The following is a 26832-nucleotide window of genomic DNA, read 5'->3' as shown; positions in this document are numbered from 1 at the left end:
TGAAATTTAATCGGAAGTCGCTTTCCAGCCTTATGTTTCAGAATAACTGTTGAGATCACTCCATTATGTTTTCAATAGCAATCACTACATTTGTGTATCTACCGTTAGAAACCACAAATAAGTGCATGTTTTAAAATACCTAAAGTTCTACTTCCCTTAGAAACTAACAGGGGGGAAAAAGCAAGAAATAAAATGATTAATGCCAGCGTGGTATACACAGCCATATTTATTAATTCACTTCCAATTACATAAAGAGAAAGCTGAAGCCATACACGGGTGCTACTTTAAAATAAAGACAGACTACTGTTTTCTCCAACAGTTTTATTTCAAAAAGTACACAAGTCTGTCATGGAACTACAGCATTTTAAAATTTTGGATTTTGTTTTTACAAATTCACTCACAATACTTGTATTTTAAAATACCATTCCCCCAAAAGTGTGAATATAAAACCTCATACTGAAATTCATATCAATATTCAAGTCCATGCTTTGTGCATGAGAAGTGTAACGTAACTTCGTAACATTTTGGATTCCAGGAAATATTATTGCTCCAGTTTCAATTGAGCTGTGCCTCAACGCTAGAGGACCAATAACGAAAGGGTCCCATAAAGCACCTATCAAGTGTATAAAACAAGGTGTAAGTGACACAAGTAGTATTATGTCTTTAGACTGGAACAAAGATCTAAAGTGATCCAGAATATACGCTGTTAAGAACAAACCCAGAAGCTTATCATGGAAACCAGCAATATACAATATTCAGCATTACACAAAAACTTGCAATTAAGAAGTCGTACTTGTACTACTAAGCAGGACGCATACATCTAATACGAATGCGACTATCAGAGTTGATAAAGATGTATGCATTGTACATTTCTTTCAAAAGTCATATTTTACCCCTCCAACAAGGCATTTCTGTGCACTACACAGTTTTGGAAGAAGTATTCATTTTTAGGTAAGGAAGTTTCACACAAATATCTTTAAATATCCATTTCAGAAAGTTTATGAAAATGCTTGTAATGTATGGACAAGTGTTACGTAACCTCTACAGCATTACAAGTCTAACACTTTATTCACACCATGCTAAAATTGAGGGGTTTCTTCTATATATAGTAGTCCTCAACAGGCAAGTTTACAGTCATGACATTAACTAGAGGTTTCTTGAGCTCACTTAAAGTATTTACATAATAGTACCCCCCCCCCTTTTTTTTTTTTTAATAAAATGAGACATTAAAAATGCCACCTTCTAACTGGTATATCAGCTGCCATTACTTCCTAAAAGAGCTCTCTTAGCAGAGCTATCTGTAAGATCGGACACCTCACGTGTTTAACCAGTTCATCTCCTACACAGCTAGAAATCATTGCTAAACTATAGTAGCTGCTTTCGAGAATCATAATCCAGTGTAAGTGAACAATCTATTGATGAAAGAAATAAATTATAACCGTGTTATGTTTTCATAGTATAGTCACATCCATTCAGAAAGGCATGATGATAGCAACTAGAGGCAAAGCTTACCCCAAGTCAGAGGTTCTTTATTTCAGATAAGGACTATGTCAAATTCTGTTTCTTTTATTTTCCGTGCAATTACATAAATAGACAGACACTGTCAAGGCTGCTAAGCCTAACAGCTAGGCTCTGAGGGCACATCACGCTGTCCTTCTGTTCTGTCCATTTATTATTTTGTACAAGCTGACAAAGCATTAAGCGTGTGTAAACTCTGCTCTGTAGGCTTTAGTGAGATAGGTTTCTGTTCTCGAGTGTCCTAGGGCTTACCTGACTCTAAGTACAGGGTCTCAGGCCAAACCAAAAGAAACCAAAACCAAAAGCAAACAAACAAAAAACAAAAACCACGCCTAATCTCACGTATGTCCACAGATGGCTAAGAACCAAATTCAGCAGGTTTGTTGCCTGGTTGCTTAGGTTTATAGCTATCTCTCAGTCTGTGATTCTGTTTAGTTTTGTACTCAACTTGTATTTATAATAACTATACCCTTTTAATTAAGGAAGGCCTTAGTTTCAAGGTAGACAATCAGTGCATGATTAAAGTCTCGGAAGTCTCTTCTATCACAATAATTGGATGCAAGACAATGTCTCCTCATCTACTGTTCTTCATAAGCATACGTTTGGCACAGTTACTAAACCTATTATTTACCACACAAATAAGAGTCAATCACCCATCTCATTGGTACAACTGAACAGTTTTCAGGAATATAAACACTTAGATTATGATTAGCAATTGAAGGAGTAACTGACATTTTGAAATACAGAACAATACAAAGAGAGAGACACTGAAGTCACATCCAAAAATAGGCATGAAGAGGTATAAATAGTACATAAGAGTCAAGAAATCAGATCACAGTGTCATGTTTTAAGAACTGTACCATCATCTAAGCACCTGTTCGAACAGTTAAGTTTAGGCACCAGAAATTTCATAAAAACTTAAGTTACAATCAGGCAAAGTTTATTGACAAGGCACACATGAAAGATAAAAAAATCTGATCTCTAACAGTATCAGTTTACAATCTAAAAAAGTCCCAAATGTGTAAAATCGTAAGTCTAGAATATTTAATAGTCATTCAAGTTTCTAAATTCAGTATGAAGGGTACGTTCTTTACATTAATAGTGCCAGTCAGAAATTGTGCACCTACCTACAGATAAGACAAACATTTAGTAAGCCAAAGAATTTATCACAGATCTAAAAGCAGCTACAAAAAAGCAGACACTAAACCTAGAACTCTAGGGAAACGTTTTCTCTCACACTGTTGCTACATACAAATAATCCTCTAACATCTTTCAACAGGCTATTCAGATATTTCCTTCATCAACATCAGTGCCACGTACTATATGCCTTTAGAGTTTTCCAAAATACCTTGCAGTTTAACATCTATAGGTAAAAAAAGCCAATGGGACTCCCTCCCACACCGCAGGATGAAGAAGAAAGCAGAAAATAGGAAGGAAGAAAAAAAAAATCCACAAAGATTCAAACTGCACTAAGCTTTAAATCCAGCTTCCACAGGTATATAGTATCAGTCATCCGAAGCTATCGGAAGTCATGAAGTATGCGCGAAAGTAAGATAAGGAATTGTTCTGTTCCTCCTGTAATGCCTTAGATTTGCAAAACTGGGAAGAAGGGGTTTTAATCTTGAAACACGGGATTTGTATCGACAATTCCGGATAACTACTTCCTCTCAGATTCTGGCTGCATAGAACTCTTGCTCTTAAAAGTCTAAATGTCCGTTTATAATATTTAGTGCTGTTGAAGAGGCAAGGAAAAATGAGCTTTAAACTCCTCGCAAATTCATGCAGAAAGATAATAGCATCTTAAGTAAAGGCTAACTACTGCTTACATGTATATGGAGGAAAAGATGTTTCCACAGTGATGTTAGAGCAAGAGGACAGATATCAAATACCAGTTACTTAACAGTGTTCATTAAAAACCCATGGAGCTTCCAGGTAATCGGTTTGGAAAAAAGAGCACTGCCTTGGAATCTAAACAGGCTTTGGAAAATGCAAGGTACAATTAACTTAAAACCTGTGTAAAGATACATATTCATTCTTACTGTGACAGTAACAGTTGATCTATAGATTTTAAAGCTTAGGTACCACTACCAACAACCCTACGGGACCTCTTGCATCAGATAATAATCTGACATGACTAGAACTAGTTATTACAGAAAAACTAATGTTTCAAAGCGCTTGCAAGGTCTCCTGTCACATTTCCACTCACTGAAATTTTAAATTCAGAATAGACGCATTAAATTAATTGAACCAATCAAATAACTGGCAGCCCCTGAAATAAGAGCTCAAGATGTGCTCCAAACAAACACTACCAAGTTAAAGAACTGCAGAAATAGTTTGAACAGAATTCAAAGTCATCCTCAGTACTTCAGCCCCCTGCAACTACATCAGACAGTGGCAGAGTTCAAATATTTCTGTTATCCCAACATTGAGGATAAAGTTTCAGGAACTCTGAGAAACACCATGGTCTACAAATGAAATGCTTTTGTTACTTCTCACTTGTGTCTCGCTGTTACATATTCAGAACTGCACATTAGCTGACAGTGTCTCTTCAGCAACCTACCAGAGGTCCAAATACCTTCAGTGTCCGATATTTAGGAACTTCAATGCTTTTAGCAAATAGTTCAACTGTCATATACTAGTAAGTTTAAAATTAAAAATGAGAATTGGTGGCTTTTCACTAACTCATTCAGTTTCTTCAAGGAAAATCGCATGCCATTGTTTAAATGAGGGGTGGAACACAGTAGTTTTCTCTAATACTTACAATGAACACGTAAAAACCAGCATTTAAATTAATAATATTTTATACTATGGACCCGTCTTTGCTTTGTGCTGGAATCATCACAGGAACAGCTCCCATTCTACTTAAATTAGGTGCAGCTACCTTTGAAGGTGCAAAGGTTGGGTTTTGACCAGGAGGACGTTCAAAGTCTTCACTTGGGACTTGGCTATACGGAGTTTTGGTATATCCTTCCATATTTGAGGGAGACATTGAACCCAGAGAAGAACGATTGCTGCCTATGTAGCTGCGGGCTGTTGAACTGCGACTTTTTGGAGGTGGAACATCTTCTCTGAAATAAATAAACAAACGGTCGCAGAACAAAAGTTCAGTCACCATTACTATGTGGGAGCTTACAAAAACAAATTTTCTGTTTGTTTCTTTTTATTCTGACACAGTAGCCAAGAGGCTCACACATTAAGTTAAAACAAATTAAAGTACTCATGGCCCTGAAAATCTTTACTGAAATTAGACATGACTACCCACACCATATTCAAAACAAAGTTCTGTGACAAGCTGTTAGTATGCTAATAAACTTTCCAGATTAAGACAGAAATTTTGACTGTTAAGTATCTTACTTGCAGAAATACATATTTAAAAGTTAATCTTCAAATAATACTGCTCTGACACTAGAGCTATGCCGTTACCTGATGTCATGATGTACTTCTTTCTCATACTTCTTCTCTCTATGTTTCTTACAGCAACAGAAGACAAGAAAAGCCAGTACAGAAAGACCCAGCAGAGTTCCTATAATAGCTCCAGCAATTATACCAGCTGTATTTATAGCTAGAATAGATAAATAACAATACTGTTTGTCAAGTGTCAAATTTATATGACCAACTTATTTTCTCTTAACGTTAAAACCAGTATGTTTACACATGATCCAGGTTAATAATATATCACTGAATCACAGAGGGTATGCTTCAATTGCATGCATTTAAAACAATAGTAAGAGTTGCAGCTTTCTGCATAAAAAGCAACATTTTGGAAAGTAAAGACTTGAAGCAGCACCCATCAGTTACACAACAGGATTTGCTTTCTTAACCTTTTAGGAGTTTAGAGAAACAGGATTATTCAGTTTTAATACACAAAACACTATGTGACCGTTACACAGCAAACACTTACGAGGGGTGACATTCAGCTCAACAGAACATTCATCTGTGCCAACTCTGTTTGAGGCAACACAATGGTATGTACCAGAGTAGTCTTGAGAGGCATTTTTCAAGAGAAGTTCCCCTGTATTTTTATCTACAAACAACAAAAGGTAGATGTTTATCGTTTTCCAAAGTTTATTTCCACATTCAATACTACATAATTATTAATCTGGAACATAGATGAAATACTAACTAAAAAATGCCATATTAGAAATATTTAAATAAAAACAAAAGTCTGTCTTGCTGCAAAATACTATTATTTGTAAAAGCCTTTTACCTTGAAAGAAATTTACTCCACAGCATTTGACTTAATATTAAGCCTACAAACTAATTGCTCTGTCAATGGATGGGAACAGATGCTTAAAACGGCCAATTCTCTCATTCTAACATAGAATTCTAAAAATCAAAATATTACCAGCATCCCCGAAATACCACCTCCTCTTCTTTCCGTCTAAACTGATTCTGAAAAACCAACTCAGATGCCTGCAGAACCCATGAGGTGGATCTAACCTGAACACAGCCCTCCAACGGGTGACCAATGAAGTCTAGCTATACTGACAGCCCAGGAAACAATCAGTAAAAACACAGTTACTTCCCCAAGGTTTTCAAAGCCATTGACAGCTACCTTTGTGAGATGCTGCAATGTGAACTTCAATCGGCTGCAAAAGACTACATCACAGGAACAAGGCACCGCACTAATACTTAGCTCTCCCTGCTGAACAAGTTAGGTAGTGTCTCAGTTCTTGCGAACATGCTCAGTGTCCCCAAACTTAACACTCACAAGCCCAAAACAAACATTCTTTTATCGAGTTACATGCCACTTCTGCGTACTTCCTCACTCATTATGGCCCAGCGCTGATACTGTCAATTGATTTTTTTTGTTATCATAAGACAATTTGGCTTGTGGAGAAAGAAGGGTCATAACAACAGAAGCTTAAGGCCTTGAGTGGTACAGGGAAGGACATTAGTGATAAATGTTCACTGTCAAAACAAAAAACAAGAGATGTCAGACAGTACTACCGGGAGGCAAGTTCAAAATGAAGAACAGTATGAGGTTCTTCATATGTGATTTTTAGACATACTGTAGTCTCGTAGAAACTCTAAAAGTTTAACGGAAACTGGAGAAGTTCATAGAAGTCAGTGTTTGTTTCTTTTAAGTCAATTAAAATGAAGGCACATCTGAATTTCCTGAGGCATAAATTACACGAGGATAGGAGACCCCCACGAGGAAGAGCCATACAACTTCTTATTCTCTCTCCCCTAGACATACACTTTTGTTACTCTTAGACGCGATACCACTTTGTCCTGTATGTTCTAGACAACCTGAGTTAAAATACGTTTATTTGAAAGCAGATTCTTAAACTGCTTCATCTGCAATAAAATACCACCGTCTCAAGGCTTAAGGTTTCGCAACTACAGAGAAGATCAAAAAGAACTGGTAATGAGCAGTACTTTTCCAAAAAATGTTCCAGAATAACTTTCACAAAGCCAAAACTCACCAATTAACCTTCTACAATGAAGTTCTCACAATAAAAATCCAGCACCACCACTATAATAATTTGGAATCCATCAGTTAAAATTCAGAATATATAACTCTTTCCTTTACATCAGTTCTTGTAAGAAGAGGGCAAGCCTTCTCTTCTCTGCTACTCTTGACAACTTTTCTTCTAAAGACACATACCCCTTTTCAAGCAAGTTCGGTCACTTGATCAGGAAGGGAAGACCTCAGTTCAGTCTCTCACAAAATTCAAGCTTTTATCTCCACTTCCCCGAGTACAGCTCTAACCACTAGTCTAGACTCTGTTCTGACACTTTCCTAGTGTCCGCTTGAGCATAAAAGCGGCCAACATCAGCAAGCAAGAGAACGCACAACACTGAGGCACAGGTGAGCATGACTCTGCAGCAAAATGGTAAGAATCTCAACTTAATGCTTGAAACATTTCCCAGTATGACTAAAAAGAAATAAAAAACCAACTTCTTTTAAAGTCAGTTTTATCACCCAGTGAAATGACACTTATCTTGACTACTCTAGACTAATATCAAGTGTGAGATGCCCACAAGTCAAGATAAGCCAAAAATATGCATGCAATCTTTCTTAAGTATATGAGAATAATAAATAAAGTTCAACAGTACTCAGCGTCGAAGTGGCAGGAAGTTCCTGTCTGCCAGATACTCTCCTCCAGTCATAAGACAAAAGCGGGGATCCTTCTTGTGATGCACATTTCAAGGTAACGTCTTTTCCAATCTCCTGTGATCCTTCAATGGAACATTTAGTTCTTGCTGGCTTTACTAACAAACAAAGTATGACTGAATTAGTGACAGCCACAATCAAAATGCTTACTAGTTGTGGTACAGTAGGTCAGACCATTTTGCTAGAGACAAAGCTTGTGCAACAAACCATTTCTATGCATGGAAAGATTTTCTATGAAATACAAGCCAGGCATAGAATTTTTTAAAATTCTGAATATTATTCCCTTCATGCCCCAGAACAGAATGATGTCCACCCCTCCCAAAGCATCAATAATGGATGCATCATCATAGATTCAGTATGACTTTCCCCAACAGAAGTTTTGATTTTAGACATCAACGACAGGATCAAATGAACACATAAAAAAATGCCACTGAAAATTCAATAAATGCATTATCTTACCAAGTACAGTCAACTGTATTTTTTGGCTTTGAACTCCAGGTGCCTTCTTCACTTTGCACTGATAGGTGCCAGTGTCTGCTGCCTTTAAATTCAGGATATCCAATGAACCATCACCAGATCTGGGATCAGGATTAGTAAACTGCATCCGCCCAGTCATAGCAGCATAATAGTGATTATAAATCCTGTCTACAGCATACATAATTATCTATTAAAAAAAAAAAAAGAAATATGATTCAGAAATCCATTTGGCATGTAAACATTCAAAGTAATTTGGTATCTTCAGATTCTTGACAGTTTCTTTCTACTGTTTGAAATAATCCCAGAAGTATGACGTAGCCAAATATCTCAATCTTCAAAATATCACCACACACAGTACTCTAATAAATACTCCAACCAAACACCTGTCCAAGCAGCAATATATCAGGATTGACTTTTAACTGAACGAAAACTGTTTAAAATTGCTCTAATTTCATTCTGTAAGATCTGTCTACTAAAAGGAGTCCTCTTATTGACAAGGTTTACAAAGAAAGGGAAGGATTAATAACTAAAAGAGTTAATACATTTAATATTAAATCCTCATAAATCAGTTTTCAGTCAGGAAAATAACGCAGGTACGAAAGCATAGTTTGTTTTCTGGAACCAAAGTGTATTTAATTTGAGAATTCTTCTTTAGAAGACAAGTTTATAGTGACAGATTTCTTGATATTTCATACTTAATCTGCTATTCCAAAACTTCCACTATATTTCATATGACTGGTCCTTCAAAGTAATTTAAGATCACAAACATCCCAACCTGAAAAGGTGGAAGTTTAATTTAAAGTCAGTAGCAAAGTTCATACATTGACCTACTCAAACAACTGAATTAACACCATCCAAAAAAGTCTCTACTTACTATTTGTTCCTTCTTTTGATTATCTGCTGGTATCAATACCCACTCAATATCTAGTGGGCCTTCATCTTCTTCTGAGAGTACAAAAGTACATGGCAATGTAACTTTATCTCCTTGTGCTTTTTCAACCATTGGTTGTTCAACTGAAGTTATACTTAGGCTTCTTGTTAGACCTATAAAAACATATTTTATGCTTTAAAAAATACTTCACATGCAGCTTTTGTCATGATTATATATTAGTATATATTCAAATCCCTCATATACTTTTCCTGTATCGAAATCATGCCATTAGTCAGACTTGTCACCACTTAAGAGATCCTGCGCAGTCTGTTACTCAACACAATGCAAAGTCATGTACTGTCCATTTGGAATCACATCCAACAGGCAGTTACATCTTTCAAACCATGCAATTTTTTCTCTACAATTCAAGTCCCATACGAAGCTATCAAAAAATTTTCAGGAGCAGGTTTTTCAAGTTATTAGATAATCACTTCACCACTACTGCCTCATTGTAGAATGAAAGCACGGAACAGCAATGAAGTCCACCAGGATGGACAGAATTGTCGTGAAGTCCCGGGTTAGAGCAAGTTAAGTACCTCTGCCTTAAGGTATAAGGTCTCTTCTATCTACAGGGAGTGGACAAATGAATCCCTTCCAAAAATCTCAATGAGTTTTTTTAGATTTGTTCACCCCCTCTGGTTGTCTAATCCTGATCTGCGTGCCTCTAAGCAAAACACATTGCCAAACAACAAATTTTCCTCAATTCAGTCATAAAGAACAATCTAGATAGTGACACAGACAGACTTACTCAAAAGGCCTGAAGCAAGATTCCCCCCATTTTACAACAAACACAGGCTTCCCTCATGAAGCGTACAGACCCATACATCGCAGTCAAGACATGGAAAGCTCCCTTTGCTCATTATGCAAACAGGTTTGGCATTTGGACATCCACTGTTTTGTCCACCTTGCTGGGTACCAAGCTTAGATTTTCACGTCATTTTGCACATGTAGGTTGCTGCCCATCATAGCAAGACAGTCCCACATATGTTACCACAGCAACAACAGATACAAGGCCACAAGACAAATGGCCCGTGCGAAGATGATAGATTGTTTCGCTGCATCTGTAGAATCATAGCCTCAGATGAAATAAAATTAAAAACTATTATAAACACTGCATTTATGCTCTAACTTGCGCTGCTGTGCTAGCTCAAGTTATTATCTAACTTGCAATCCTCCATACAGTAGAGAAGCTGTAGAGCACTTCTGCCACACAGATCCCACTGCAAAAGCTATCCTTCTGCCTTATTAAAATTTTGCTCTGCATTAAGTCTGGATTGCCTTCCTGATGTCAAAACAAAGGGATCTTTAACAACTATTTAAAAATAAAAACATTTAGAAAGAGAAAGCACCTGACATACTAAATACCAGACAAAAGCCTGCAAGAAATTACCTTCATAATTGTTAATTACAAACATACAGTTACAAAATAGGTAGGATTATTTTGCTTCCTACCATTCATGGTATTACTTTGCATAGTATTACCTTCATTCCAGGGGGGAAAAAACCAAACAAAACACACACCCAAAACACAAAAAAAAAAAACCAACAAAACCCAAGAAACATCACTTTGAGGTACAAAAGAGATATAGGTGCAATGTTTCTCACCAACCCACAAACATCTTTTCAAAGATAGTTCTAGCAGGTTTGTATCGCCTCTTTTTTGACCACAATAAACACATCTGAGCAACTAATTCCCTCAAGTCTATAACCCAGGAAATCAAAAGCCTTCATTCTGCAGTAAGAGTTAATCACTGAAGCAGTACTGCTGCTCTGTGACAGCATCTCCGGCAACGGTTACTTTGCCACTTGAAGCTCCACAGCAGATGACCACAGAACACACGTTTGCTTTCCCCTCCCCACGAGGGGACCTGCTGAGGATTTCACATAGCGTTCAGTAATTCAGGTAAGGGGAACACAATGACATCTGCCTCTTCACAGTGGGTAGGTAGCAGGTAACGGAATTCATCTTTTGGACATGCTATGACACATCTGTACTACTAAGAAGTATGAAATCTCTGATTTTTAGTTGATACCTGCTGACACACACAACACGGATGAAACAAACTAGAGAAGTGAGTATGCCTATGTTGATTTTTTGACTAATTTTCTAAACAAACAGGACTCCTACTTTCCTTCTCTCACTCTTCTGTCATTACTTGTTCATCTCTCTGACAATTTCAAACAAACACAAAAGCCGAAATAACAGTCCAGTGAAACCAGAAGTCCCTGAAGTTATTAATTTGTTCTGACATAGCTAAGCAGCATTAGATTCTTCCGTTATCTCTTGCCTCTTCATCGCCAAACAACTCCATGTGAGCATAATTTCAAAGTGGACATTACACAAACTGTTTCTCATTCAGATGGCATAACACTGAGAAAGGGACACTGGGAATAGGGAAGAAAAATGATGTTAAAAGCTGGCTGTACTACATTTCAGAGACACACTCCTAGGAGACTAGGCTCCAATAGTCCTGCCTATCACATGGCAGCTTGCTTAAAGCGCTTTGAAAGCCACAAATAGCAAACACTTCAGTCTCAGCTTCTACTACAGCACTCATTTCTCTGATCCAAAATACATGAAACAGCATAGGAACCATAAGTCAAGTACAAGCAGAACCCAACAGCCTGAAGTGACTTGCTGGAAATATATCCAACATAGAAGACTGTTACAAAAATTAAAACTTTTGAAATATGAGTAGCATGTTCATGCACATTGACTACACGTAAACCTGTCAATGGAAGATCATAGAATCATAGAATGTGTTGGGCTGGAAGGGACCTTTAAAGGTCATCTAGTCCAACCCCCCTGCAGTAAGCAGGGACATCTTCAACTAGATCAGATTGCTCAGAGCCTCATCAAGCCTGGCCTTGAATGTCTCCAAGACAGAGCACGCGAACCTCAGGATAGCTCTCAACAATCATTCCTGCATGTGAAGCTTGCAGCACACATTAGCTGTCATGAGAGCTACCCAAACATTGGCCTGAGCCTTCTAAGTCTCAGAGATTTTTCATAAATCTCAGTTCCTTTCTTACTACACACCTCCCAACACCTCATTTTTGTTATACTGGTGCTCCACACTCTCTTTCTTATGCTAAAAACACAAGCATATAAAGCTGTTTTCCACCATCACTTTTTTCCCCCCCCAACATCAGAATGACAGGAAGAAGCAGCAAGAATCTCAATTAAAGTAGGTGTCAGAGCTAGCTCAGTTTGAATTAAGCATTAGCAGTATGAGGGAGTGGCAGGTAATACTAGTTGGAGATTCCCTTCTGTAGAGGAGAGACACACATCTGCTGCCAGATATGCTGGCGAAGAAGGTTTGGACAGATTCAGCATGTTAAAGAGATTGCCAAGAGTCCTCCGACCCTTGGACTATGAAGTATTAAACTACTAGCCTGTATTATTACCACCACTATCGACCTTTTTCCGCACCTCACCCCCCATCACTACTACCTACTCACACAGGCACCCATGCTATTAATGAAGGAGACCTGGAGCAAACCAAGAGCGACTAGAAAACTCCAGAGGCAAAGGACATCGGACCCCAGGTGACATTTGTTCTCCTTGCTGTTTCATGCGACGGGGAAAAGGCTTGTGGAGACACATCCTGCGAGTTAGCTACTTGCTGCAGGACTGGCAGTGTTTCGATTTTTATGGCCACAAATACCCCTGAGAAATAATAACAGCTGCTATGTTAGAGATGGGATGCACTTAACAAAGTAGGTTAGGAACATCCTCATCAAATCTGGTGACAAGCACTTTAAATAAGAGGTTTACCAGGAAACGGTGATGGAAGTTTGCAGTTAAGGGAGGGAATAGAGACTCAGACATATTAAGTACACAGGTCAGGCTGGTGGGAGGAAGAGAGACCTTGGCAAGTATAAAGTATCACCTCAAGTATCTGTACACAGAACTATGACACCGGAGTAACAGAGACACATGGGATAATTCACACATCTACAGCTTTGTCAGGACGCATACAAGCTTTTTAAGAAAGCCAGAAAGTAAAGAAGAGCAGGTGAATTGCCCTCTACCTGAAGGAGCAGCTGGAAAACAAAAAGCTGTTCTACAGGATGGACAACAGGCTGGTTAAGAGCATCGGGGTCAGGATTAAAGGAGAGGTCCATATGGGCAACATCACGGTCAAAGTTTACAAACCACCTGATCAGGGTAACAAAGTCTATTTCAGCAATTCCATAAAGTCTCTAAAAATCACAGACTGGTTATTGTGGGACACTTAAACCTCCCTGACATCTACTGGAAGGGCAACACAGCAGGACACAAACAATCTAGGAGGCTTCTGGAAGATTTCAGGAAAAAACAGATGCTGTATGCGTCGACCCATTTGATACTTTCTTGGACTTGCTTTCAACAGAAAAAGGAAGAACTTGTTGGGGATGGGATCAATGGCAGCCTTGACTGCAGTGACCATGAAACAGTGGAGTGAGGAAGGCACATCCAGTACAGACCCTGAACTTCAGAAGGGCAGAATTCTGTGGGACCCAGGTCTGAAAGGTAGAACAGCTCAAGAAAGCTGGTGGATAATTTAAGGACACTGCTTCTAACCACATGAAAAGTACATCCCAACACTCAGGGAAAATGAGCAGATCAATAAGCACCTCTGCCTAAGGAGGAGGAAGCGAGAACAGTCTACCAAGGGAGCAATACAGAAATATTGCCCAGGCATGCAGCGTCCCTGCTAGGGAAGTCACAACCAAAACTGAAAGCACTGGCGGACTTCAGTGCAAGCTTCTACTTGCACTCCTACTAGCTTCTAAAAGCTTCTACTAGCGCAAGAGCAGTAAAGAATCAAAAAGGAAAACAGGACAGGTGATATAGTGACAGCTGACACAGACAAGACCAAAGCACTCAGTGTTGACTCCGCTTGGAGCAGTAGGTTGGATGACTGAGGTCACGTCCAACACAAACAATTCTGTAAGTGCATTAAAGATCTATATGAAGCCAATGCACATAGTGACAAGATGATATTTTCTCCAAGCTTTCCCAAGCCTTGCCTCCTTCAGTTTCCACTCAAATCAGGAAGATTCTTTTCACTCCCCTAGTATGCTCCTCAAAACATGAGTGGATCAACTGTGGCATCTAACTGCTAGTACATGACAGGTAGACATTTTATCAAGCTGAGTGAAGATCTGTATTTGTTTTGGTTAGCAGGGTTTCATGGATAAAATTTCAGACCTTTTTCAGACTTCTTTTAACACACCAGAAAGATGAGGGTTCCTCAAATCAGTTATGCCGATATTCAAAGATGCTCAGCATTAAAATATATAATTTTTAATTGTGTCAAACAAAGCACTGCAAACTTAAGACTCAGAAGCATGCAACAGATCCTCAAAAAACAAGTGCCTACAATCAACATAGAAGTGCAACTGGTCCAAATGCATGTATATTGTTCTCCAAATATTTTCCAAGAAGAACATATGCCATATTCTGCCAGGGCAAACAGAAGAATGAACCTTTGTGACTGGGTGAGAAGAGGTAAGTACCATTCCTCGATGTAGAATAATAAGTATTATCCCTTATAAAGGTTTATATCAGAAGGTAAGAGGTAAATACACATTCTGGATTCTGAGCGTTCAGATTTAAGTTTCTTAATGTGGAATAAAATACTCTTTCTCTGAGAAACTGACCCTGACGAGCACTGCAAACTATATCTGCATGACTGAACAAGTCTTTTACATGATTCCTGAAGGGGTACAAACCACTATACCATCTTTAGAGAAACTGTATTTCCTTCTCAATATCTGGGCACACCTTCAAATACCACTCAAGTGGAATACAGCTTAGCAAACTACATTATCGATTTTTTAAGAATAATCTAGGGAAAATGAATCGTTTGATAGAATTTGATGAAAACTGCTTTCTAGTATAAAAGAATCTTCAACAAACCAGACAAAAAATTAAAATGGAGCAAAGCTTCCTCCATTTCAACACAGATACAGAGCTGTGATGCATACTAACAAATAACAAGGCAAATTTTCATTAGATGAATTACTTATGCATTTAGTATTTTCTTATTTTAATTTAAAAAGTTACAAGTTCAGGATACACTGAAATTCTGGATTGCTGGCTTACATAAATTTAAGCATACATTCAAAGTTGGCATGAATGTTCCTGACATCAGATAGCACTGTTACAGAAGTGCTGCGTAGCCCAACTGACACAGTCCCTTCCCTAAATGGGTAACAGGGGAGGAAGACCATCAGCTGGGACAGCAGAAGGTATAGCGGCTGACACGCCGAGGGGCAGGAGCAGGGGAGAAGCATCACAACAGCAGGACTGCTGCCAGGTTCAAACTCATGTCTGAAATGGCAATCACTAAGGAGCACAAGTGCAAAGAAGCACAGACTGCTTCTACATGGGGTAAAGAGATGCTGCTGTACTTAAAGCCATACGTCATCCATCTGCAATCTGCATTTGCACAGTACTTCAGCTTTACTGGTAGGCTCTCCAAAAACCATCTTGTTTGCCAATACCTGCTTGTAAACAAGGAATGGCTTAAAATACAAAAATGTTTTTCTTCGCAGAATGAGGCCTTAAGTATCAAATAACAATGACACCCAGAAATGCATGTTAGTGCTTAGAGCTATAAAATTCACTTAAGAGATGCTTCAGCTTAGACTCTTCTTCCAAATACAGATTACAGACATACCTGTGATCAAATCTTTTCACTTGATAGACTTCAGTCTCAAGAACCACCTTCCCATCACCCACATTTTACTTCCGAATATGCCTCTCATCCACAGTTAATCTCCTACTTTATTCAGCTAGCTCTAATGATATTATAAAGCAAAGTTCCCCAATTCTCTTTCCCACATCCACTCAGAAGTTCTACAACATCTTATTTCAAAACAGCATTTCTGAAATAAAGCCCTGCAGAATGAGGGAGTCAAATGTACAGCCTTGGCGAGTAGGGAGTACACACCAAAGCAGGTACACACTGCGGAGTCCCTAGTTGAGGGAGACTTCCCAGTGTTTACTGGTGCAATCCAAGACAAATGTTAAGTCTCCTTCATGGCTGAAATCCCCACAAGAAGCCACCATCTCATAATCTTCTCCTGCTTCCTCACTACACAGAACTTGAGTATCCTCAAGTGATGCCAAAATAAGCCTCTGCAAGGCAGGGTGCTGCTAATGAAGTAACTGGATTAAAAGTTGCCTTTAACTTCACTGTTTTTTCCATGACCAGGTACCTAGGTACCAAAGACCATTTAACCTTCACAGCAACCTTATCTGAGGTAGGAATAAGCAAGAGATGAGGGAAATTAACAAGCAACAGGCAATGAACTACCAAAAGCTAAGTAATCATGCAGCAATGAACAAAACAAGAAAGAAAAAATGTCTCAGCATTACTGCACCTGAGTCTCTAGTGGATACATATCTAAAGAGCAGGTGTGGTTTTAGTATGTAATAATTGTAGAACCCTGCAGAGAATTCAGCTTTTTAGGATAATCCACTGCTGATAAAGACAAATTGAACAGCTTCTTCTAACAAAGAAAGTACTGTCCTGCTAGTATCAAAAGTGTTAAAAAGTTAATCTTTGATATGCTCCACAGACCACATTTTTCCCACACTTGACACTCTGTGGTTATCATACAATGCTCAATACTCTGAACTGTGCTTTTCTATGAAATTTGTAAGTGGTAAAAAAAGAACCACAAAACCACAACCAACCCACACCATCTTCGCAAAAGCATCAAGCACTTCTAAATCTAACATTTCCAAACTTATTGACATTAACATACTACATATCCCTCTACTTAAACCTCAAAAAGCTCCAAACCAAAAAGGTTATGGAGAAGATAAAAACTTGCCTCCCTATACTAGCCTAAGTCCAACTAGGCAGAACAGGGATTAATCCCCAAAGACACAGGTTTAACATTCAGACAAAAGATGTTCACACCTGCATTTCATACCTCCCGGGATAGTGCGCTCTGAGCTAATCGGAGTCACACATCTTAGTGAAGCCCTTCTACTATGTAGAAAAGATACAGTTTATGGAGCCAGAGAAAGTGAAGACAACCCAGGAATCAAAGCACTCACCTAGAAAAGATGATATTTGGCTCCCAGTCCTTGCTCCAAACACTGTCTCCTCCTTCCTAGTCCATTTAGTCCCAGACTAAATATAAAAATAGTTCAGGAAACTAAATCCACAAAGCAATTTCCAGAGAAAAGAGCTTGAGTTTTACATTGACACTTCATGTTAGTAGATGCAAGATTTTAAATCCCTCTCTTTCATATTTCATCTCAGCTGCAGAAAGGTGCTGAGTGACCAAACTCCCAGAGCTCTGGTCTGGTTAAGTTTTCAGGACACTTTTTCCCCAGGTTGTGCAGCTAAGAGACTTACATGCATGGAGGAAGGTTCGGCCATAAGCTACAAAGAGAAGGCTGATGAAAAAGCAGCAGCACTTAAAGCAAAATACATAAAAAACCTGCATGTCAGAATAAGTCTGCCACAGTTCTACCACCTGGATAATCAACTCTGCTGCTGGTGGGTCTCAAAACAGTGAGTTTCTGTTTCCAAAACTTAACTTCTTCTGACTAACTGGAGGGGAAGCACCACTTTTCTGAGGCACATTTACCAGGCAAAGTCTCTTCGCTGTACATAACCAGTAACCCTTTAAGTAACCAGTGTGACGTTACTTTAAATCATGGATTTACTTCCTCCCCGCCTATTTCTGACTTTTTTCATCTGCTTCCACAATTAAAGAGGACTCCACTACTAAGTCTGATATTCCTTTCTACTGTCTGATCCCCAGACTCACAGAAGAAACAGCAACCACTAAAATCTGACTGGTTCTAAAAAATGGCACTTTTGCCACTCTAAGCTCACAATTTCTGCAGAACAGCTCAAAAAGAACTATTCCCCTTCAGAATGCCACAAACACTACCTTACGGTGACCTGCTTCGAACAGAAGCCAAAGCTGAAGCAATCTTGCATTGGTCTAGCCTGAAAAATGTGACAAAATACATCAATTCAACAATAACCGTAAAATTACTGAGTATCTACCAGAGTTCACCTGAATCCACAAATCCTCTGTCAAATCACACAAGGAAAAAAGAAACCTAAAACAACAGGAAACGGACTAAGCATACTGCATCAAAGACAGAAAAAAATAAAGTGTTCTTTCAGTCTGGATGTCCTCAGACAGCATTAAATAACTGGCTCTAATTCATATAGTACCCATGCTGCAGTTTAAAACGTACAGCTCAATTAAGTTAGAAGTTACTCTTCCTCCCAAACTACTAAAAAAATTCTTAAGACTTATATAAACAGAACTACAAATAACCCCAACCCTGCAAACTACATAGCATGAGCTTAATTTCATTCTCAACCGCAATTCACTGAGATTAGGTGGAACAGTCACGCAACCAAGAAAAACTAAAAATCATGGCTAAAGCTTTACTGATCTTTTACTTTTCTTCTTTACTTTCGCTTCTTCCCTGACATCCCCTTTTGCCTTCAGTTTCTATCCAATGTCCCTTTCCAACTGTCCTTGTGCTCCTTACTTGTTCAGCACATTCTTGAAGCTTTTTTGTTGCTAAACCCGAAGTCACCAGCCGAGTATCCTAGCAACTGCAGCAGTTGATGACCTTACTGAAGAGGGACGTGCTTATCAAGTTGAGAGGGGGAGCATTTGTATCCCAGTACTGAAGGAAAGGATACGCTTTTGGGGGAGGGCAACACGAAGGGGTTGGGGGGATATTCTAACACAAATCAGGATTAAGACTAATTTTAAGCATGAGAGTACCGTTTAGCCCAACAACTACGGAAAATCGCTGAGTTCTTTTAATGCCTGGTCATGTTTAAATGATCCAGCATGACCTAGTTCAACCTGCAGTATTAAGGGAACGACAACGAGAATATTTTGGATTTGCTGAGGTCCTGCCCTCTCATCTTCCAGCTTGATCCTGTCACCTCCCTTTGTGCCAGTATAACACTTTAGGCAAAAAGGCAGGAACCCAGAACAAAGAGCTGACTCCAGTAAAAACTGACACTGCATGGGAAGCTTTGCTTTTTCTCTCCAGGTGGGGTTCTCTGAAGGAGACACCCCCCCACCCCAAGCACAAGGTAGGTTGGTGGGAGCACAAGGCCAGAGAAGCAGCGATGCTGCCATAGTTCTCCATTAGGATTTGTTTGTGCTGCCAGGGAAAATCCCAGCTGCAGAGAGCAATTCCACACTGCACCTACACCAGCCACGCTCCCGCCAGCTCTCCCAGCCAGCCGCGCAGCCACCCAGTGGTTTGAATCCGGGAACTGGCCCAATAGGAGAACAACATACTCCAAAAAAAAAAAAAAAAAAGGCATTTTCTTTTGTATCAGCTGAACGGGCTGGCACAGCAGCTGCCTGATGCTGCTCTGACACAAGGGAGGGAAGAAGGAACCCAACACCATCACTGGAAGCAGCAACAACCTCGACGGGCACACAAAGTGACACCAGATGTAACCGCATCACATCCGTAATGTGACTAGGTGTAACGTGAGACTGTACCTTCAGACTGCACTTAAGAGCCATTAAGGAACCATTCAGAAATAGTATGAAGAAGTGTAAAATGAAATGAGTGCCAGAGGTTACAAAGACTTTTTTCAGCCAAAAAAAAAAAAAAATAAATCAGAACCCAAATCCTGACATGATTTATTCATAAAAAGCCTGCCTCTCCTCTACCCAAGTTCACATCAACTGCATGGGTTGTTTTTGCTTTTAGCCCTGCATGCCACTTATTTTCCCATTACGAACTGATATTGAAGGCTTATGCAGTAACTAAGCAATCAAGTCACACGATTCGATTTTTTTTTTCCTGCCAATTTGATGGCATTTAAAAGGCAACTGAATGAAGCAGCTCTTTTGCAGTGTGAATGCGTTAGGCACATCTGTCAGTCAATGCATCACGGAGTTAAGTACAATCAAACACTTAACTGAGCAGCCATATTATTTTCACTTGAGTAAAGGGGTTTTGGCTCTTCCGAGCTACTGAACAAGCAATGCTTTTTCACAGCACATGCACGCTTCGCATTAAAAGTGATTTCATTCAGTAATACAGGGTTGGGTTTTTTGGTTTTGTTTTGTTGTTGCTGGTTTTTAAAATAAAAAGATGAAGCATCACAATGACAGAACTGGCTGTCTGCCTGCTTTTGCTTCCCTCCCTGTCCCTGTCCTGCCCCTCCCCCCATGTAAGAAACAGACAGAAAGGAATAAGCTCAAAGAAATAGAATATCCACCCTAAATAGACACAAAGTTAACTAGTCATTTAAAAATTTAGGGAAGTTTTAAAATATATATACACACACATTATTTTTACACGCCTTAAAACAACCGAGATTAAACATTCCTTGTAGCTTATGCTGTTAATACGTCTAAAAGGAAGAACTGAAAACGCAGGATCAGTGAACATATGAAATTTCAATTACCTATACAAGGTTACTCTGCAAAAGTTAAAACAGTTGTGAATTTATGAAATTCTCATCCTTCCTTCTACGCACACCACATTTCTTGTTGATTAATCACCTTTCTACATATTAAGTGTAGGTTTTAGCTACAGGGCATGAAAAACACATCTATTTAAAAAATGTAGCAGTAAGTGAAACTGCAAAACTCGTGACCATCAAGTACCTTAGATGCTTAACAGCAGCTAAAGGACACCACAGCACTGGTGAATGACTCCAGCCTACAGCCAACAAAGTGCCAAATCTTGCCTCTCTGTCACATCACAAGTTTTGAGTATATGGCCCAACAAGTAGGTGACCAAAAAAAAAAAAATCAATAGTAATATACTCTACCCGCATGGGTTTCACGTTCCAGCTGACACTCTTTTGTAACAACTCAGAGTCCATCTCACTGAGTTGGATCAGCAAAAGAAATGGGTAGAAAACTGACCGTACAAAAATTTAGTATTTCTCTGACTTTGAAACTCCCTGAACTGGCTCGCCATGAAACCAGATGAATGCCAGGTAAAACATGAAATGGGATGAAAAAAATAATTTTTGAGGTAACATTTAGCCATTGAACAGATCGCCTGATTTAGTGATGTAGTCAGACTCACCGGCTAAGCCAAGGTTATACAGGCATTTCTCACCTATGGGAGAATACTGACCAAGCAGAATGGGTTTCCCTCCTAATGCTCTTCTGCCATCCCTCCTGTCACTCATTCCTGCCCTGAACCAGGACAAGTTGTTGGCAAAACTCTTTGTTTCAAATCCTGCAATCTAAGCTAACTGGTTAAAAAAATTAATGAAAGTTTTAAGCAGATTCAACTCAGACCCATTCACCACCCACTCACACAGCTAAGGCAGTCATTCAGTAAAGGAAATGACCAGCAAGGATGCCGGGGCTGCTCACGTTCAAGCCGCTACTGAAACAGGTTTCCACAGAACCACAGCTTCACTGCCACTTACTCCCATGGCAACAGGCTGACATGGCTCTTCTTACAACCATCCCCTGAAAGATGCAAACTAGTAATAAGAGGAATTCCCTAAAAAGAAAGAAAAAAGACAAAAGAAAAAAAAAAAGGAAGAGCCAGCATAAGCTAACTCTGTATTTAGCTAGTGGTCTAGTAGTGACTAAATTGATGGGGGGGAGCATTCACACAAGCTGGTGAGCCACGGCTTGTATGAATGTTTTTCATTGTTGAAACTTCTTATTTATGTTTCACATAGCATCTAAAAGCTCTATGAAATGAACCAGAGATTGCAACAAGAGAATCCCTGCCATTAAAAACTTATGAATGAATGCAAACAACAAATGATTAAATTAGTTAGGAAGTTTGATGAAACCAATACTGCCCCCAAAAACCAGTTCCCTAGTCTGTACGAATTTCCGTAGGCACAGTGGCAAATGAGTTTTAAACCGCTCCAATACTGAGGCAGATTGAAAGATATTTGCAAGGAATTTCTCGAAGCATGAATGGAATCAGTAGCAAAGGATACAAGTGCTCGTATGAAAATGTAATTTTTGTAAAGCAGCGACGGAAGCAAATCCAGCCATTTAGGAGTGGTAGTTTCATCTCTATATTAAGCAGACTCAGCTTTCAAAGAGGCTGTGACAAGCGCTGGAAGTGAAGACAGACAGGAAGCTGAGGTTTGACACAACCCAGGGGAAGCCACCACGGCAGGAGGGCAGTCAGAGCAGACCAAAGTGGCAAACTATAATAATCTGTGCAGAAGCATTCTGAATGCATAAAATGCCTTCCAATAAACACAAAATTAGTTAAGGAAAAATGACTGTAATCCAAATCTCATGGTCAATGTCACACCAGTAACTAGTTGATTAACTTACCTCTCGTTACGGTTTTTCATACTTCTTGAAACATTGAGATCTGGGAAACCTCGGAAAGGAGCCCTGAACTTGTGATAACTTTTAATGTTAACAGACACTTAAGAAAAACTTGAACCCTCCAAATTGTTACAATTACTCTGCAAGGGATGAAGCCTACCAGGTTTGGCAATGAAGTGATCATTCCTATCCCAGTCTCTTAACTCCTGTGGTAGTCAAATTTCTCCTAAATTAAGCTTCTGCAAGATCCTGTTGCATGCATAAAAAACATGAACAGGCTTAAATTCCTTATTATACCTATCTGGCAAAGTGCACTAGCCGCCAAATGCTGACTTACCATGTCTGCATTAGGTTATTCTCCTGCATTCTAAGGATAACCACATATAAATGTGGGCAATAACCACAGACTTTTCCTCAAAGCTTACCCGAACTCTATTTTTATTTAAAAGATTAATATTCTATTAATAAAGCATCACACATTGCAGAAGCTTAATATTCTATGAATAAAGCATCACACATTGCAACATTTCAATATAGTACAAAATTACCTCCTACTAGTACTGTAAAAAAAAAAGCCATGAAAGCAGCAACAACACTACAGACTAAAGAAATTCTTGCCTAGTTATTTACCTTAAAAGTCTACTCAAACTCTTATCATCAATTTGAGCATTTATGTGCACAGCATTGCTATATATATGTATATTTTGTAATGATCACCACAGATGTGATCACTTTTTTATACTTACACAAAGATAATACTAATCTAGCTATGTTAACGTTTCATAGTCATTGCAAATTTGCGTTCTGCCATTATACATTTTTAAAAGCTTAACAGCCATAAGTCACTATCTTATTTGTTAGATCAGGATCACGAGTTAGGCACCTATATTTATTGTCAGCCTTCTAAGACCCTACAGAAACTTGAATCTGCTCCAAATGGAATGAGATGATTTCCCCAACACTGCATAACCAGGAAAAAGTCACCAGTATGTACACAGTTCCCCTGAAGTCACAGCACAGGCAAACACACGCTCAGTGCCACTGACGATGAAGATGAGAAACAATAGGCTTTCTTTATATTAGCTCTTGTGATTACCATGCATTCTGGAAAGCTTAGAATTAATAAAAAAAGAAAAACAACACCTGAACACCAGTTGACACATCCATAAGATTTAACAAAACGATCCAGCAGCACTTATCATCACAACTGAGCTTTCCTCTTCAGAATTCTGTATTGCCCTTTGAAAAACAGTTTAATATCAATTATCTCAATAAAATATTTGAAGATCTGAGGAGGTACATCATTTCTATTACCCTGTTCCAGTACAAGTTGATGACTTATGATTCTGTCCATTGAAGTTAAACAGAACGTGCATATTTTGGGAATCCCCAGCTACTTGAAATGACTGATCACACTTAACTGCAATACACACCAAATGGCCATCAAGTCACCACAGACTTGGAGTGCATTTTTAGATAGAGAATTACTTTAATTACAAATCAGAAAGATAAAGCAGAAAAGAACTGTTCTCCCCTAGTATCCTGAAGTGCTCAAGGATGAACTCTTCCCTTCCTGCACAGGAAAGAAGTTCCCCATTCAGTTATTTATGACTGTGAAATTGACCTTAACAGAGGGATTAAACCCCTGAGCAGAGTTCGGGTACACTTTCCTACTTCAACACGTAATGGTATGGCCCTGTTGCCTGCTGAAGTTGTATTCTGCAAATTCAAGGTAAGTCTCCTTATTTATAGAATATCAGTTATGTTGAATCCTGTACTTTCAGCAATAGTGAAACAAGGAAAGTGGGGCTTACAGGGGGCAAAAAAAAAAAAAGCTGTGAAAAGAGCACATAGTGCAAACCGTAAAATACCACGACAAATAACTCTAGTACCACAAACCTAAGTAAAGACTTCAGCACCTAGACAATCTTCCACTGCCAACAGCTTTCACTCAACTGCACACAAATTAGCTTCCTTCCTCTAAGTTTGGTCCATTTGGAGAACTGCAACATACTGACCTCCATTCTCTTAGTGAAGGAAGTAATGTCTACCTGAAACACAGACCCAGAAATATTAACTCAATCTGACAGTGGAAAACACCACAAGCAAACTCAGATGACCTATCAACTCCTATGATACATAGATTATTAAGTTATTTCCTTCAGAGAACTGTGAAATGTATGTCTTTTGGGGTACAGTCATCTAAATAACCATGTAAAAGATATTCTTAATCAAAATACAGATATATTACTTTCTTTACAAAGTAACCCAATTTCACAGTGAAGTCTGAAGACACCTGTATACTTCAGTAAAGATGAAGTGTAAAATTTTGTTCTGGTTATACATTTCATCATATATTAATTATTCCTAGCTTTATAGTATCATAGCCTTTAATATCCTAGCAGTGATCCCGCTCATCTGTGGTACATATAATAATTCTACTCACAAAAAGCTTTTTTTCCACAGATTTAGTTACTTCAAGTGTTTCTACATAAATCTTAATCACTAACCTCATCAACTAAATACTAGTAACTCATAGTTTTTACACCGCATCTCCCTTGTTTCTAACCCTGCTTAGACAAACAGAGTTAATGTAGAACTACCAATATCCTTTCATGCAGGAGACCAGAGTTCATCATTCCATTATAGTGACACAATTTTGATCCCGTAACTTCCCAAAACAGCAGTGATATCAACAAAGGCATTAACATTTCAACAGGAAACAAAGCTGGCCTCCTGACACCACTGATATATGTTTTATTATGAACCTGAACCACCACAGGTGTTTTGTCATCTTTTGTACTTTCACATAAGTTTGGGTCAACTTTAATGGAAACTAGTGGGGTTTTTTTAAAAAGATATTTTTAGGAAATGTTAGCATGGCACTCCAACTGAGTTAATTACAGGAACCTCATAACATCTAATGTTTGAGATGAAAAATATTTGGCTACGTTTTAGTTGCCCAGTCACATTTGGTTTATGTTTTGGTGGGGTTTTTTGTTTGTTTGTTTGAGAGTATCTACCCCTTTGTTTTCTCTCGGCAAGAAAAACAAACGAGTTTAGATCGATCTAACTCAACTCCTTTCCCCCCACCCGCAAATTCTCTCCCATTTTCTCCAGAGAGCTCGGCCACAGCCACCGAGCCCGAGACAGCCCAGTGGCCAGGGCTCTCTGGAAGCCACCCGGCCCCTTCCACCCTCTCGAAACAAGACCAACCTTCAAGTCAGACCCGGTTAATAAGGAAATATCACACGTGCGGGGCTGGGGTTTTAAATCTAATTTTTTTTATTTTTTTTTTTTGCTCTTTCACCTCGGTTCCCACCCGTGGCGCTGACTTGCCCCCACGCCCGCAGCGGGCACCGCTCCGGCCCCGCACCGCCTCCCCTCCACCCCCCACCCGCCGCCGCGGGGAGCGGGGCGCGACGGCGGGAGCGACACCGGGCGGGCACCGCACCGCCGCCGGGGGCCGCGAGGAAAGCCTGGCACCCACAGCCCCGGCCGCCACGCCACGGCAGACGGAGAGAGCCCGCAGCGGGACGCGTCGCCCTCCCCAGGAAGGAAGGGGGCGCGGAGGAGGTGAAAGAGACGAAGGGCGGCAGCGGCGCTGGCCGCCCCGCCGGCGGGCGGCGAACAAAGCCCAGGTCGGCCCCGCAGCGCCCGCCCGGCCGCCAGCGCCTCAGGCACCGCGCCTCAGGCGCCGCTCCCCGGCCGCGCCCGCCGGCGGGCAGAGGCCGGGCGGCGACAGAGCCCCCCCGTCTCCCGCCCAGCCACCTCCCTTCTCTCACACACCGGCGGACGGGCCGGCGCCCCCGGCCAGCGGGGGAGAAGCGGGGCGGGCAGCCGTCCCCCGCCGCCCGTTCTCCCAACGCGGCAGAGCCGCCGCCGCCTCCCTTCCCTTCGGTCCGGTCCCCTCCCCTCCCCTCCACCTGCGCCCGTCGCCCACCTGCGGAGCAGAGCAGCACGACGGACACCACCAGCAGCGGCGGCTCCATGGCGCGGTGCGAGCGACGAGCAACCGGCGGCGGCGGCTCCGTCCCCCGGCGGGCACCTCCCGCGCACCGCCCAGCAGGTGAATCAGCCCAGTCCCGTCACTTCCGGCCGACACCCGCCCCGGCTCACCCACCACCGCCCCCCGCGACGGCCGCTCGGCGACGCCCGCCCCCGGCGGCGGCAGCGGCGGCACCTGCCGCCGATCCCCGACCGCCACGGAGCCTGCGGGGCTGCCGCCGCTCCCCGTCCCTGGGGTGGCCACACGCCCAGCCGCGCACCTCGGCGAGGGGCAGCGCCCGCCGCCGGGCCGGTTGGGGCTCTCCGCGCCTCACCGGGGCCCGCCCGAACGTGGCGGCGGGTTGGCCCGAGCGGGCGGGCGGGCGAAGGGTGTCGGTGACAGCAGACGGGGAGTCCCGGGGCGCTGGGAGCGGTGGCCGGTGCCCTGGGTGGTTCCCGGCCATTGCCATTGCTGTAGGCACCCGAAAAAGCCGCGTGTCTCCATCGG

At 40.7% G+C, this 26832-nt stretch overlaps 1 protein-coding gene across 6 annotated transcripts in view; it reads right to left on the bottom strand.

Annotated features, from left to right (window-relative positions):
• CXADR (CXADR cell adhesion molecule) overlaps positions 1–26437 on the bottom strand; it is a 36633-nt gene extending 10196 nt beyond the window's left edge. Inside the window, exons 1-9 of one of the 6 annotated variants that reach the window (XM_074599926.1) lie at positions 26281–26397; positions 21405–21537; positions 8991–9160; positions 8099–8303; positions 7582–7737; positions 5420–5542; positions 4942–5080; positions 4400–4586; positions 209–613 (exon numbers count right to left, since the gene is read on the bottom strand). In XM_074599926.1, coding sequence (XP_074456027.1) covers positions 578–613; positions 4400–4586; positions 4942–5080; positions 5420–5542; positions 7582–7737; positions 8099–8303; positions 8991–9119 — 975 coding nt within the window. In that variant the 5' untranslated portion in view covers positions 9120–9160; positions 21405–21537; positions 26281–26397 and the 3' untranslated portion in view covers positions 209–577. Of the gene's footprint in view, positions 1–208; positions 614–1212; positions 4587–4941; positions 5081–5419; positions 5543–7581; positions 7738–8098; positions 8304–8990; positions 9161–21404; positions 21538–26280 lie in introns of those variants that run through there. The other 5 variants (XM_074599917.1, XM_074599897.1, XM_074599907.1 and 2 more) reach the window with 5 other exon arrangements.
• Positions 26438–26832: the final 395 nt, after the last annotated feature.

Source organism: Larus michahellis, chromosome 1 (genome assembly GCF_964199755.1).
Source record: "Larus michahellis chromosome 1, bLarMic1.1, whole genome shotgun sequence".
Taxonomy (NCBI): Eukaryota; Metazoa; Chordata; class Aves; order Charadriiformes; family Laridae; genus Larus; species Larus michahellis.
This window is presented reverse-complemented; position numbering and strand designations above follow the sequence as displayed.